General features: G+C 40.8%; 1 protein-coding gene across 2 annotated transcripts; it reads left to right on the forward strand.

The window, feature by feature from the left end:
* Positions 1–451: 451 nt before the first annotated feature.
* RGCC (regulator of cell cycle) lies at positions 452–14516 on the forward strand. 2 transcript variants are annotated; one of them, XM_064645636.1, is made up of 6 exons: positions 452–873; positions 1019–1198; positions 10630–10737; positions 12257–12319; positions 12836–12931; positions 13930–14516. In XM_064645636.1, exons 1-6 carry the CDS (start codon positions 783–785, stop codon positions 13935–13937), a joined length of 546 nt encoding a protein of 181 aa, XP_064501706.1. In that variant the 5' UTR covers positions 452–782; the 3' UTR covers positions 13938–14516. The 2 variants fall into 2 exon arrangements, with proteins under 2 accessions (XP_064501706.1, XP_064501707.1); XM_064645637.1 differs by lacking the exon at positions 12836–12931 and having other exon boundaries at positions 467–873.
* The last annotated feature ends 284 nt before the right edge of the window (positions 14517–14800 follow it).

Below are 14800 nucleotides of genomic sequence, written 5' to 3' on the forward strand. Positions count from 1 at the left end.
GTACAAACATCAGGTTAACCTGACTTCGGGACAAGTGCTAATATCTTTCTCCTAAGAATAAGGAAAGCACTCTACCGGAGAACGCCCTGGCTGAGGCACCTGGGGCCATGGCTCCCCGTACCTAAGCATTCCTTACATTTCCACTGCCACCTGCTCCTCTCCTCGGGTCACCCTTGGAATAAAGTGGCTCAGCTGTCCCCACGGCCGTGTCCACTGCTCACTACGTATGGATCAGGGCAATAACCATGGACAGATGCCAGCACAATGCGGTGGGGATGGGGATGGAAGGGACTCTCAGGGTGGCCGAGCAGCAGTTGCATGTAAAGCCACTGGCTCACTCCGAGTAAGCTGCTGCCACCTCGTCCTGCTGTGTGCCCTCGGTCGGGAGCAGCCACGGGGCTGGGTGAGGATGATCCAGCCTTGTGTTCCCGTGAGAGTCCCTCCTTGCAGCTGGCTCTGACGCTCGCTGTATCCTCCCTCCGCCAGCAGCCCGGCACACACCCGGTCCCGAAGTTAGCGCACCGGCATCACCCGGAGGAGCCCCCATCCCGCTGCCGGGGCGGCGGGCGCAGGACAAGAAGCGACACCTCCCGGCGGTGACTGCGTTGCTAGCCGGGCTACAGCTGCCCAGACACCCTGGCCGAGCCCCGGGCGTGCCGCTGCCCCCGGCCCCGCACGGCACACCTGCACCGCCCGCGGCACCGCCCCCCGCCCGCCGCTCCGCCACGGCCCGGCCCGGCCCGGCCGGGCTATAAGAGAGGGCCGGCGGAGCCAGGCGGCTCATGCTGGCGGCGGGAGGCGGCAGGGGCGCCGGGGCATCTCCGCCCGCCGCCGCCATGAAGTCTCCTGCAGCCCAGCGGCCGGCGGGGCAAGGTGGGGGCAGCGGGACGAGGGGGCGGGCGGGACCCCTTCCTCCCTCCCTCCCTTTCCTTTCCTTTCCCTCCGCCGGGGCGGGCGGGGGGGGGTCGCGGTGGGGCAGTGCCCATCCCGGTCTGACGGCGCTGCTGCCGCCCGGCAGGGCCGGGGGCGGACGGCGGCGGGGGCCTGGCGGAGGCGCTGGGCGAGTTCGACGCGGTGCTAGCCGAGTTCTCCTGCCCCGCCGGCCGGCGCCGCTTCTACTACGGCGACCACCTGGAGCGCATGAAGCGGCGGAGCAGCGCCAGCGTCAGCGACGGCAGCGGCCTCAGCGACTCCGAGAGTGAGTGTCCGTCGGTCCGTCCGTGCCGGCTATGCCTGTCCCGGGGGGGGGGGGTGCGCGGGAAGCGACGCTCCAAAGCAAGTGTTAAACCAACACGTCGCCCTCCTTGAGAGAGGCAGGGATCTGGGAGCGAGAAACCCGTCTATTTCTTTAAAAACAATGCCTTTCGTTAACGTTTTGGGTAAGGAGTCGCAGGGATGAGAAGTCTGGCCCTGCTGGTTTTACTCTGCGGTGTTGAATGGAGGGTAGAGTGGCTGGAGGGGAGCCACATCAGGTCTGGCTGCAGGGCAGATGAGCGCAAAAAAGCACTCCACGGGAGAAGGTCGTGCTGCCAGCCGGCTGCGGGACACTGGGGTGTCCCGGCGTCTGGAGTAAAAGATATCGCTTAGGTTCGCAAGGACTGTGTATTGTTTCTCGGTAGCCAGAAGTACTTGTTGAAACAGAGTGAACTAAAGTGTGCTTTTTACGACAGGTGGAAACACATCCAGATTTCTCGTTAGTTGGATCTATCCATCCAACTGGATGGAATAGCGTTATCACTGTTTCAGAGGTGCTAATATTAAGCTACATTGTGCCCAAGTACAGTAGATGTATATATGAATGGTGTGAGCAGAAAATGGAACAGGGAGGGTGTAGAGCTGCTTTGAGCGAGAAAATATAGAATTGGAACTAAATTGTTTCTAGTTAAATTGGAAAAACGTTCAACCCTTATTACTGTTTTTAGTAATAAGGGAGAGAAAACATCTCTTCTGTTCCAGACAGTGAGTCTGGATGGAAACTGCTGTTCTCTTTGGGAACAGTAGGTTACTTTGTCAGAAATAAGTTCTGCTAACAGTGAACAATAGCCAGGTTTTTTAGTTCCTAGGAAGCTTTATGAAACTTATCTATTTTGCAGCTATTTATAATAAGCCTGCTCCTCTAATTTCTATTCTGCCTCTATCAGTTCAGGGACTTAGAGTGCAGTTCTGTTGACTTAGCGCTAAAACACTAATGCTATCTTCCTAGTACTTAAGCTGTGAAAGCATAGCTTCTCCAGATTATTGGAGCCCTTTATTTCATCATCATGGATATGATTTATTTCATTGATGGGTAATGTTTTACTTGCCCTGAACATGGATACCTTGCCTAGCAGTGCCTTTGGGTTTTTTCTGTAGTACAGGGATCAAGGTGCTGTTCTGCTTTTCATGTTGTAGTGGACAAATCACTCCTTGTTAGTATTTCTTTCCCTCCAAGGAAGATTTGGAAACGTGTGCCCAATTTAGTCTGAACACTTTTGTCTTGGATGGCTGGGGGTGTGTACGGTGAGATCTGAACTGATGTGAGCTGTGTTCTAAGTCTGTTAGTAACTTCAGCAGTACAGCCCCAGTGTTACTATTTCTTGTGCAGTCATCCGTGTTGTTAGGTATTAACCTCTCGCATACACTTATTGTATCTCACGATTTAGACACTTAGAGTGGAATACTCCACTGCTTAGAACCACAAAAAAACCTTCAACTCAATATCAAGAACTTATTGCATGGAGAAAACTATCTGCTGTTACTTAGCGTGTCTGCTATGGTTCAGAAAACTTCAACCTCAAAAACTGTTTAAAATTGCTCTGTTAGAATTGACAAGAAAGATCTCTGGAGGAAAATGACGGTGTTCTCTGTCTGGGCAGAAAGCCTGGTGAGAAAACAGCATGCTTGTGTAAGTGGGCAGACCAGATCTTCAGGAAGTTCTGAAAAATAAAAGTCTGTGTCACAAATCTGCACTGATTTAGGCTGAAAAGATTAATGGGTTAGTAGGATAGACAGGATTCAATGACTCTGTACAAAGTCCTCAAAGATCTTGTATGAGGAACTTGTCAAGTTTCTGAATTCCATCCTGTGCTTGAGTTCCTCCCTTGGTAATGCATCATGTAAAAGGTGGCTCTGGAGAAATCAAAATGACTGTCTTCTGGACACTGGCATATATGGGACCATGAGGGTACACCAGGAGTGTATGAGGATATGTTTAAGGGAAGGGAAACAAAAAAATAGCCAGCTCTCCCCATTCCTAAAGGCATCATTCAGTGCAAACAACTTCTGTTTTGAAGTTAGAGTAGTATTGGAGAGGAATTGCAGGTTTATGAAAAGTGCCTTTTATAAATTAGAGTCCAGTGTCTGATGTAATCCAGCTACACCTATTTTAAGAATAGATGCAGAGAGTTTCCTGCTTACCCCAGCTTTTTCTGTTTTTCTGAATTCATGACCTTGCTCTTTCCATGGTCATGCTTAGGTTAAACACCGCTGCAGGATCAAGGAGAAACTGAGCCAAAAGAGCAAGTTCTGATAGTATGAATATGTAGCAATGCAAAAGAAATTCTAACCATATTATCTGCAGATAGTTTGAATGATCTTTTTGTTTATGAAGACTTTGTCTTTGCAAAGTCTTATCCAGTGCCAAGACTATTGCAAGTACACTTTGTCATGTGTGTATAGAACAGTTCAGACTATTGTGTTTTAGTACTACGTGTTGTTTGTTGTTTAATCTAATCCTCCTAACTGATGTGATGTGGCTGAAGGTTAGGTGTATGTATCTTTTGGCCACTCCTGCAGTGCTATCTTTTCAGTCAGGGATGGTACTGTAAGGGGAGGAAACACTTTAAACTGTTGCAACTGTTTGTTTTAGTGCCCCTGAATCAGCCTTAAATTCAACTTTATGAGAAGCTAGTAATAGATGTCAAGTGGTTGAACAATACTGCCCAGTAGGGTAAGGAAAACCTTCTCTCTCCTGGGGTTTCTGTCCCAAGGATGAACCCATTTAATTTAACAGAAAAATTTACAAAAGATCTCTATCAATGTAGTTAATCCTTCAAATATTGCTTTTATCTTTAAAATCTCTTGAGAAGGTAGCTCCAAAAATACTAATTTAAATTCTTACATTACGTATTTCAGGCTCTTAAGAAAAAGTATGATTTTGAAGACACTACTGTGGAAAATGGGTGTGATAGTATTTTGTTCTCCCGCATCTTGTCCTGTTATTTGACTAAACGATCTTTGGATGAGGTCTGGCTTGGCTGTGGTTAAATATTGTACGCACCAGAATGGACTCAAGACCTTACAGTATCAGAAAGGCTTGTGTGTGCAGATGTCCGTGATGATCTTGGCCTACAAGTATTACATTAACCACAACAGCTGATTGGGTCAGTGCTGGAAATCTTGATGCAACTGAGGAGTTACTCCAGCATTCTTGAGTTGCTGGACTGTGAGTACTGGCTATGTTTCAACTTGATGTGTTCAAATGGATGGAAGTAGAGCAACTTTGTACTTTAGGTTATTAATCATGCTGGAACTTCTAAGTTGAGGAATACTTTATAACTCTTTGCTCTTTACAGCCTATGTTGATTGTGATAAAATGGGATTTGTGCTAGAGTGTGCTGTTCTGGCAAAAGCCACTAGCATAGATGCACTCTTACAGATAGCATTTTCTTCTTATGTCAGAATAAGCTTGTGAAGAAGAGTGCTGACTTGCCTGTCTAAATTGCATGTCAGTCAGTGCATTGTGCTAGCACAGTATGTGGCAATGTCAGGACAGTTTTCCAAATTTAGGCTTAGGATAATGAATGGAAAGTTGGACTTTATGAGAGGTTTAGAAGGGAAACACTTCAGTATTTCTTGTGCCAAAGTTACAATAACACTGAAAAGCTAAATCAGTCTGTTTTTTGTGCTCTCAGAAATGTTTCACACTTGTAGCTCCGTGTTTTCTTGAGAAAGGTTCATCTTCCAGTCTCTCTGTTAAAAGCATTGAAAAACAAATGCATCAATTCAATTTTTGCACTCATACAGCCTGCAGTGTTCCTTCATAGTTACTTTTAGAACTATGTAAATGTTTTCTAAGCCATACTCCCTGGCTTTTGAACACAACAAAGAAGTCCCGAGTGCACCTAGAGCTCTTAATTTTATAATTTAAAAATCAAGTAGGTGCAAGTTTATTAAGGGGTTGAACAGGATCTGTTAACACCCAGTGCCTGGTGTAGTGCAAGGATTTGTGATTACATGCCATGGATGTCTCCATCTGCTTGTACTAATGCCTATGCTATCTAGAGCTGAAGCACTCACCCTGAAAAGCCTGTTTACGTTGGCAATCTTGTAATATGTGGCTGTAAAGAAGGTAAAGAAAAAGGCAACAGAAACGAATGAAGACATAAAATAGTTTTCGAATGATTAAATAGACTGGGACACTCAGGCTAAAGAAGAGATGTCTTGGGTGGGGACAAACTAGTCTTCTGGAAAATCCTAAGTGACTGCTACCTCACCAGTATGAGGAAATAAAATTAAATTAACATGTTTCAAAAAAAAAAAGGGTGTTATTTCTTTCATGGTGAACAGTTAAACTGTAAAATATGTTACCTTAAGGTATGGATATTTAAAGTTCACATAATCAAAAATAACTAGATAAAATCACAGCAGGAGGGATGGGGCCATTGTGGTCTGCTTAGGCTGATGCTACTGCTGTCTCAGAAAAGATACTAATATGTGCTTTACAAGAATTTGGTAGAGCTTGTCTTGAAACTATCAGCGTGTGACTGCACCACTCTTAAGCTCTTCTATAGGCATTTGCTATGAGTTGCTGTGAAAGACAGGTTGCAGAAGTAGGTGGGACTTTGGTCTTTGTAGTAAATCCCAGTATAATGAAGAAGGAACCTTATGAGAAGGTAGATTGTGTCTGTGAACTTCCAATGGCCTGTCTCAAACAAGAAGGCAGTATTTATAATGAAAAAAATGAAGTGAGGCTCTTATGGAGAAATAACGTTTTATTAAATGATCTGAGAAATTATTAAATTAAGAAACTATTGAATTACTGATATGTCCAAGGGAAAGAAAAATCAGAAGTTTCAGATGCATAGCCTTCTCTCCAGGTATTTCAGTATACTGAGAAATGTGCTTTTTTTTCTTACCACTCCAGCATATCTGTTGCTCTTACTCATTAGAAAGGAAGATTAGTAAGGGGGAAGGTTGGAGTTGGAAACACAGCCTTGTAGAGTGTAAGGGTGGTGGGGGATTGGAAAGGTAAGCTTTGTATATAATGAGAAAACATGTTTTGTGTATATCATGATCTGAATTTCTGACTTCCTAGATCACTTTTTTGTAAGTATGTGATTTGAAATCTTTTAAGTAATGAAGCTTAGATGTGTCAATAGTGAAAAGGTGTTTTTATCAGTCTGGGACCTGATGTTCATTAGCTAGGCAAAAACCCCACAAAAAATAAACAATGCAGCTAGCTGTAACTGTGATTAGATAAAAACAAACACTATCCTTGAGGGCTGCAACGTATGTGTTGTAGAACAAGTTCTTTGTATCACGAATATTTCTCACTTCTACTGGTGGCATTACAGTTTCCTGATTTTCTCTTATTTTATTAGCAAGTAGGCTATGTTCTGACTAGGAATTAGTTTTGCAGTCTATTCATTAAATTCTGAGCTACTGTTTTATAATAAATTCATAGTTTGTAGACACTTGAGTGGAATTTTAAAGCTCCTCTCTGAAAGCTTTAGAGTTGTGCTTTATTTTTTTCCTTTAAAACTTTCCCACTGAAAGCTGCAGTAAAAGTTTTACTTCCAATGCTCTTTAAAATTATCTTGAAAGAGCATAATATTAAAGAAGTTAGACAACTGAACTTTTCCAATGGAAATGAAAAGTTTGATGTTTTCCTCCTTCAGTTAATTACTGCCCAGAACCAATCAATTGCTCATTTCATGAGGACATTCTATATTTACATGGTGTTGCCCTGTTTGTTTTTCTTTTTTTGTGGTTTAACCGTATATTAGAACAGGAAAGGTCAATACTAACTACAGAGTACTCTGCCAAAGTAAAATACAGCCATATTTATTCCTACCCCCTAATTTTGTAGCTATTGGCTTAGTATGACTGATGTAAATGAACTCAGTAACTTAAGTCTCAGATTTTAAGGCCTTTTTTTAAAGAGACAATTTGAGTGTTTTTTAAAACAGTGGAAGGGGCATAGTTTATATATATGCACAGGGACTAGAATCAAAGTACAAAGTGAAAAATAAGTAGTGAATGATAAATTTGCAGTGGGAGAGAAGGAGCTGGATGAAGAAAGACAGCAGCAATGAGACCCTTGGCATTAGCCTCTGTTTGCTGGGTTGCAGAGGATGCTGTATTTGTGTAGCAGTGGAACCCTTCCAAGGGCCATTATTGAAGGTGAATGAGCAAATCTTGGCCATGGCAGCTGGTAGAGGGCAAGGACTGAAGTGTCCTTTTCCCAGAGCTTTCAGCTTTTCAGCCACTCTTTGCCAAACCAGATATTTTTCTGCGATGGATGTCCCAAGTATTTTTTTAACAGTACATTGTTTTCAGCAGTTATAGTGACCTTGATGGTGGAGTCAATGCATTCCTCCTTGCACCACCAGAATTTTGGGTGCTTGGTGCTGTGTGTAAGCCACAGCCAGTAGCTGAAGTATGTTTTTGCTTTGAGAAAGTTTCAGGAAAATATCAATAGTCCATCAGAAGGTAACACTGTTCTGTGAAAATATTTTACCTTTTGAAACTGGAAGAAAAACATTCAGATATTTAAAGCAACGGTTCTGTTTTGTTTTATCTTTGCCCAGTGGTAAATATTTCCCAGCACAATGTTTGTGGAAGCCAGTATGAAATAACATTTTCTGGTGTCCATACATTGCCAAGTGAGCAGTGAGTGCTTTGAGCTACTTAGAGAAGGAACATGGAGAGAAAAACCACAAAACGTGTCAGAGGTCACTTCTAGGTTGGATGTGTACGTGGATATAAAGAAAGAATTGTGTGAATAGTTTGTGGCCAATTTTAATGACTTACTAAGGCTTTTGCAATGTGAGTTGCCCTCACAAACATTCACAGAAAGAAGTTTTTATTCTGGTTCTAGATAAGAGCGACTGTGGCTTTGGATTTTGTGTGTGAGAAGGATTGGTTTGTAATATAAATCCCCAGCATCACTACATTTGGTGTCTGGATTCTAGTAGCATAAACTCCACATTAAAAGTATGCTCAGTTTTGTAGTCTTTATTCTCTGTATTATTTTTTATTAATTCAATGAGCTGTAAAACCTTTGAAATATGAAATAATTTGCAAGTTTTTGTTCTCCTTTTTTTTCAAATACATAACCTGGAGGGTGTTTTATCTTTGGTCTGTTCTGTCAGTGTTTCAGTGAGTTAGTCTTGGCTACAGTACTGTTTGTGTGAGGAGCTATTACAAGTAACTTGGCTTTTTGGTGATGGTGGGGGTTTTGTCCTGAACAGCTAGAATTTTTGATTCTATGTTTCTTGGTCACTTGGGCTTGCATCTTGGCTGAAAAGAAGTGTGGTTTTAGTAGGAAATCTATAAGCTGATTTCAGGAGGAAATACCTTTAATGGAGAGAAAGTAACACTTAGTGTACAGGGTTCATGCTGCATAATAGTACAGGACTGGTGACACTCATCGTTGCAGAACAGTGTTAGATTTTATTTTTTTTTTATCCCTTAAGTTATTTTTTATGTTTTAGGAGCCACTTTTAAAATGGCTTCCTTTTTCCATTTTTTTTAACTAAAGTTATCTCAATTCTGCTGTATTCATCAAATCTTTCTTGTATCTGAAGTTTCAAGTAGATTGGTTTGGATCAAATTTAGAGAGAACAGGCACTTCTTAAGAGTGAAGATAAAGATATTACAATTAAAAGACTGCATGAAGAAGCATACTTTTCTTTATAAACAAGAAATACCAACTGGTGGCTGATTTGGTGGCAGTAGTCCCAGGCAACAGATGTCAGTCACATCATCACTCATGTTTGCATGGTGCTGTGGGCAGCATGTGTGTTTGCCAGAACACGGTCGGAGCTGATTGCAGAGCAAACTGAAAGATACAGTACAATGGTGGACCAAAATGCATGTGGAGGAGGAAAGTGTTCCAGGTTGAAGCTTTTCACAAAGGCATTTTCAGCATATGTTGTAACACAGGTAGGCTTGGAAGCCAGCACAGAAGAAATAAATCAGCTTGCGGCTGAGGAGAGATCTGACGGGCTTCGTGGGTGCAGTCATCTGGTCTGATTTGTCACTGTAACTGTATACTCCTGTGGAAGGTGGTCTTGTGCCGGTGGGGACAGCAGGCTAGAGGAGGTGGGGTGTGGACACACACTCTTCTTCCCAAAGGTGGTGGAACTTGCAGTGAAGGAGTAGTCTGCAAGAGGATGGTCTTGATGTTTGATACCTGGAAACATCATGGCAATGTTCAGTGGAGGTGTAGATGTTCAGATTTTGGCAAGGCAAGCTGTGGTCTTGCTCCCTTTTGCTATTTCAGCAAGACACCTTTAATTTAACTAAGGCAGTCATCTCCTGGTATAGGACAGGTATCCAAGGAAGTGTGACAGTTCTCCCTTATGGACTTAATGCTGCAGTGCGACCACCTTCTAGGCTCCATAGACAAATGCTGCATGTGCTGCAGGGAGGCAGAATTGCCTCAATGGCAAGCAGTGGTAGTTACCACCCCAGTAATAAGACATACATTTATGGCCTAGGAAATGTACCAAATAAATAGAGACCACTGACATGTTCATGTTACAATGGTTTCTTTTTATACAACTACAGTTTTCAGACCGCTGGCTTAAAACTACAGAACTAGCAGCTTTAGTGTCTCTAGCACAATGGCAATTCCTCCTTCCGGTGGAGCCATGACTAATACTTTGTGTGCACTGTGCATCATGGAACTCCTTATATGAAAAAAGACAAGGTAAAGATACTTTTTGATACTTTTGAAACTTAAGGCCTTGTCTAAAATTCAAGAACATAAAAATGATACTTGGAACTTTTCCTGTTGTTTTCCAGGGCATATAAAGCTTTCTTTGAAAGATGACCTAAAATAAGATTGCAGAATATCTTGTGTACTGATGTACTGCTTCATGAACTCCAGAGAGTCACAGAATAAAAGAAAATGAAAAGAGGCTGTAGATCTAAAGCAGCAGAGTAATGTATGGAGAAATGGATGCATTTGCTTTGAGAATAAAGGACAACACTAAATATATTCTCCATTCTGGGAGGCTGTCCTTTTCCTGGAGCTCTCTGTTCAGCTTTTTTATATAACTTTTGCAAAGTTTAGGTAACAGAATTTCCCAGGATATTGTGAATTAGGCGGATCCTACCAGGTCTAATTTAGCTAATGTGGGATAATTCCTATAATATTTTTCAAATGATGCTGACTTCAGGGAAAGCTAACACTTTCCATACTGGGGGTGAGGACAGAGCCTAGAACTGCTTGCTTTTTAACAGTAGGAGTGGGAACAACAGCCTTCAACAATACATAATTTATTTATTTATTCCTCTGATTTTGAAGTCTGTTGATTTGAGTTCAACAGACCATATAGGAAAGGCCTCACTTCTGATTTCAGTTATGTTGCAAAATTGCAGAAGGTGTTAAATTTGCTTTATAATGTTACTTTTTTACAGGTGCAGATTCACTCTACAGAAATAGTTTCAGTCTCAGTGATGAAAAGCTCAACTCACCAACTGCATCTACTCCAAGCTTGCCATCTCCATCTGTAACTCCATGTAAAGGTATGCTTATTTTTAACCATTGGCGTTTTCTTCCTCGACTACTTGGGCTTCTTTTTGTGAGCCAGGATTCATGCTTACACAGACTTTTTTTTTTAATGATAATAAAACTAAGGATTACTGTTGAACACATTTCAGATCCAGGTATTATTGTCTGGATTCTAAGTGGCAGTAGGTTGCTGTATCTGCACTTCTTTGCAGGTGACCTGGCAACTCTTTTTTGGTTTTGAAACACTGAGCTAAAGAAAATTACAGTTTTCTGTCTGATAAGGATTAATTGTAAAACTTACTTAACAGTTATATTATTAACTTGTGTGACTTCTTTACTGAAGCAACTAAGTAGCTTGTGTCCCACCTGCTATAAAAACACTTAGACTGAATGCAGGGGTAGAGGGACTCCTCTGAAGCCCTATGCTGCTATTTAAGTTAACAAAATTGCCCAGATCCATATAGACCTTTGCACTGCTGATACAAGCCATGTATTAGTAATTCCTTCCTCCTTTGAAGCTATGCTGTTTCAAAGTGGCTTCTGTCTTGCAGCTGATGTAACTTCCCATGACAGTGTTTCATTCAGGTTAACTTGAATTAACTCTAGAGCAGACATATCAATAAATGAACACATACGTATGTACTACATGGTGCTTTCATTACAAATAGTCTTCTCATATGAATGTTGAATAGCCTTTCACGCTTTCATGTCTTTTCCACAGTGACCAGTCATGAAAAAACAAGTTAAATGCTTTATTTTCAATTAGCACGATACTAGAAAGAAATAATGAGTAACAGTTAATATGAAGTAGCAAAAGAATTCAGTTAAACTGAAAGGAAATACTTGGCAAGGAATTACACTAAAGGTCAAGATGTTCTTCCTGTTGAGAAGACAGAAAGACAGAAATAGAGTTGGAAACTGGCTTATAATAGACCACAAAAATGAAGATTAGAAAAATAAGGAAGCCACTTGCAGTAAAACTAGATTGAATGGAACCAGTGGTGTTGTCAGGGGTGAAAACTTTGGATGTTTGGTTCCAAATTCATAGTGTACAGACTAAGATCAAAGGATCTGACAGCACGGCAAACCCGTGATACTGACATGATTTTAGGAGGCTCAGATTTGAGTTGGACTGGGAGGTAACTGGCTGGGGTTTTGTTTGTGCCATGCATACAGTATCTGAATAGATTAAATGAGGAAGATGCCCACAGTAGCAAGGGCATGGATTAGCTGACATATAGCTTTTTTTTTTTTTTTCTTCACTTCAACCTCTGCTTTTCAAGGAAACTAAACAAAGGATTGCTTTGTGTTGCTTCTGTCCAATGGAAAACTATAAAAGCTAGAATTTCAATTCAGTCTCCCCTGTTGTCTAAGTGTATTTGGACATTGCAGCAACCTTATTGAACTTGACTGACAATAATCCACAGCATGTTAGATACCACTGAAAATGATTTGGAGGATTGTGTGGTTCCAGTGTTTCTTCTAGCCAGAGAAATCTATCATGTCTAAGCAATACTGGCTCTTCTTTTGCAGCAAAGCTTGGAGACACAAAAGAACTGGAGGACTTCATTGCTGATCTTGACAGAACACTAGCAAGTAAGTAGATTTTTATTAGTTAGTTGCATGTCAGTTGGTACTGTGAAAGCGTGATGAAAGCCAATGACCAAGGGAAAAATAGAAATAGTTTATATAGTGCAGTTTTATTTTAGTTTGCTAGTCCTATGGATCATTGTGTATAAGAAGGTGAAATAGCCTAAATTCAGATCTTTGCCTGAATGTTCAAGGCATGCAGTTCAAGGCAATGAACCCCTGTTTCCACCTCTGAGGCAGCTGCAATCACCACTCCTTGTCAGTGTACAGATCGAGTAAACATCACTTTCCTAAATACTCAAAACTCAGCTAAAAAGTGGGGATTTGTTCCTTCATTATAAAGCTAAATAACATGAGGAATAACTGTAGGTGAGGAAAACATTTCTATTCTGGACTTTGCTTTATGAAAGAATTGAGGAGCCAGATAACTGTATCTATTGACCTAAACTAAATGTCAAAATCCTGTTTGTACTTGTCTTTACCACGAATGGAATTTAGATCACATTTTCTCTCACTATCTAGAAATTGTATCTTCCAGTCACAGTAGTGGATTCTTCATTATGATTTTTAAGGAAAAAAAAAAACAAACTAAAAAACTGGCCACCTATTGCCAGCCAGGTACTCTGCCTAGTCTTTTTGCTTCTTCCTCTGCTGTTGTAAACATAAAATACGTGTTTGTTTTGTGTTTTGGTATGTTTGTTTGTTTTGTGTGCAACTAAGCTACAGAGCCCAAACTAACAAATTGTAGGACTAGACCTAAATAGCAGCATAAACAAAGCCTTCTCAAACTATGAACTGAGAGTTTCATATATTCATTAGGTATTTTCCCTTCCCTGTGTTTCTTGAAGACCCAGACTTAATTCAAGACACCTGCCCTTATGAGCTTCCTACTTCCTTGCTGTCTTACTTGTATCTTAATCCTGGTTTCACTTCTCTTACTTAAAATATATTTCTAGTTTCCTGTCTTCTGTCATGGATGTGTGCTTGAGGGAACTCCATCTTTCCCACTGAGTTTTAATTGACTGCTCTTCCAAAAAAAAAAAAAATCTGAGTTTTTGAAGGTTTGTGTAGGACAATGAAACCCTAAACCAGTAAATATTTACATTGCTGTATCTTGCACAGCCACGTTGCAGCTAACTCTTAAGGGACTGCCTATAGTATATAGATTTCGTTTTTTTCCATTGCAAGGTGCATCAAAGATGAGGGCAGAAACTACCACCTGCTCTAGTGTTTTAGTGGTTTTTTTGGTGTGTTTTTTTCAATACCAACTAAACAAATCTCTAGGCATCTTAGCAGAGCCTCATTTGTACAGTGAGTAGGAGGTCCAACTTCTATCTGATATTTTATATCATCACATTTTTGAGGAGTTGTATTTGTATGCTTGAGGCTACACAGAACTTTGTACAGATACCTTTTCAAGCCTAAGGCATTTGTTAGAACAGTACTTGCCTTATATTTTTGCACACTAGCATTTCAGCTTTCATGTTAAGTTAAAAAAGACATAATTCGGCCTGTCAGGCAGTCTGGCAACCTGGGCGTAGATGGGTGTCTGGTGTGTCAACAGCATGCAATCTTATTCAATTTAGAATGTAATGATCTATCTTCTTTATTTTCAGGTATGTGAAATTAATTTTTGGCACTGTGCTTGCCTGTGGGTGTCCTCTGAAGGATAAGTGACATCGGTCCCTGAGAACTGCTGCCCTTGTCTGGTAACTTTGCTCCCCAAGATACTCACCTTCTGCACATAACCCTTGTAAACTCCTACAAGTATTTAACTGTGGCAATACCAGGTTTTTTTATGTTGCAGCAGATGGAATAAGATAACTTAAATGTTACAGCTCTATTTTGCTTTAAAATATAGTTTAAATTGTAATTTAAAGTTGCTTTTATGCAAATATATTTGTAATTTTATATAGTTGAGAACTTTAATGCTTTTTTCCATTATAATATATTTTTATATGCAAATAAATTCTGAACTGGAATCTGGATGTCTGGAAGCTTCCTATGTACATGACAACTCTGAAACATAAGAACAAATTAAACTCTTATTGAAAGAAACATGCTTTAAAATATCTTGATAAAGGTGTATTTCCTGTCTGGCAAAATTTGTTATGCTGGTTTTATGTGATTGCTTAAATAAGAGAATTTTGTACTATGTAAAATTAATGCAATTGGAAAAATAATAAAACTGGTCAAACTGTTACTTCAGATTTGCTTTAATACAAATCAATAACAGTGAGTTATTAAAGATTTGGACATTAACACGTATTTTAACCTTTATTTAAAAGCTAGCTTTAAAATTGCAGACCATTTGACATGAAGGACTAGTTGGGAGGTCAGATATTTGGCCCATCAGTTTAAAGGTATGGAGGTCCTGTAGCACCAAGAAAATACTTAAGTGTCTGAGTGTTTCTGATACCAGACCTTTGGGTCCAGAACAGTCAAGCACTCTAAGAAGACTTCCTGGACATCAGTGTTATGCTGAAA

Source organism: Pseudopipra pipra, chromosome 2, assembly GCF_036250125.1.
Source record: "Pseudopipra pipra isolate bDixPip1 chromosome 2, bDixPip1.hap1, whole genome shotgun sequence".
Lineage (NCBI taxonomy): Eukaryota > Metazoa > Chordata > Aves > Passeriformes > Pipridae > Pseudopipra > Pseudopipra pipra.

Excerpts from the sequence above, each read along its gene's own strand:
- RGCC (XM_064645636.1), top strand. The coding sequence starts at position 783 with ATGCTGGCGGCGGGAGGCGGCAGGGGCGCCGGGGCATCTCCGCCCGCC. Across the intron at positions 874-1,018 it reads CCAGCGGCCGGCGGGGCAAG|GGCCGGGGGCGGACGGCGGC; the intron begins GTGGGGGCAGCG and ends GCCGCCCGGCAG. Across the intron at positions 12,320-12,835 it reads TCTTGACAGAACACTAGCAA|AAATTGTATCTTCCAGTCAC; the intron begins GTAAGTAGATTT and ends CTCACTATCTAG.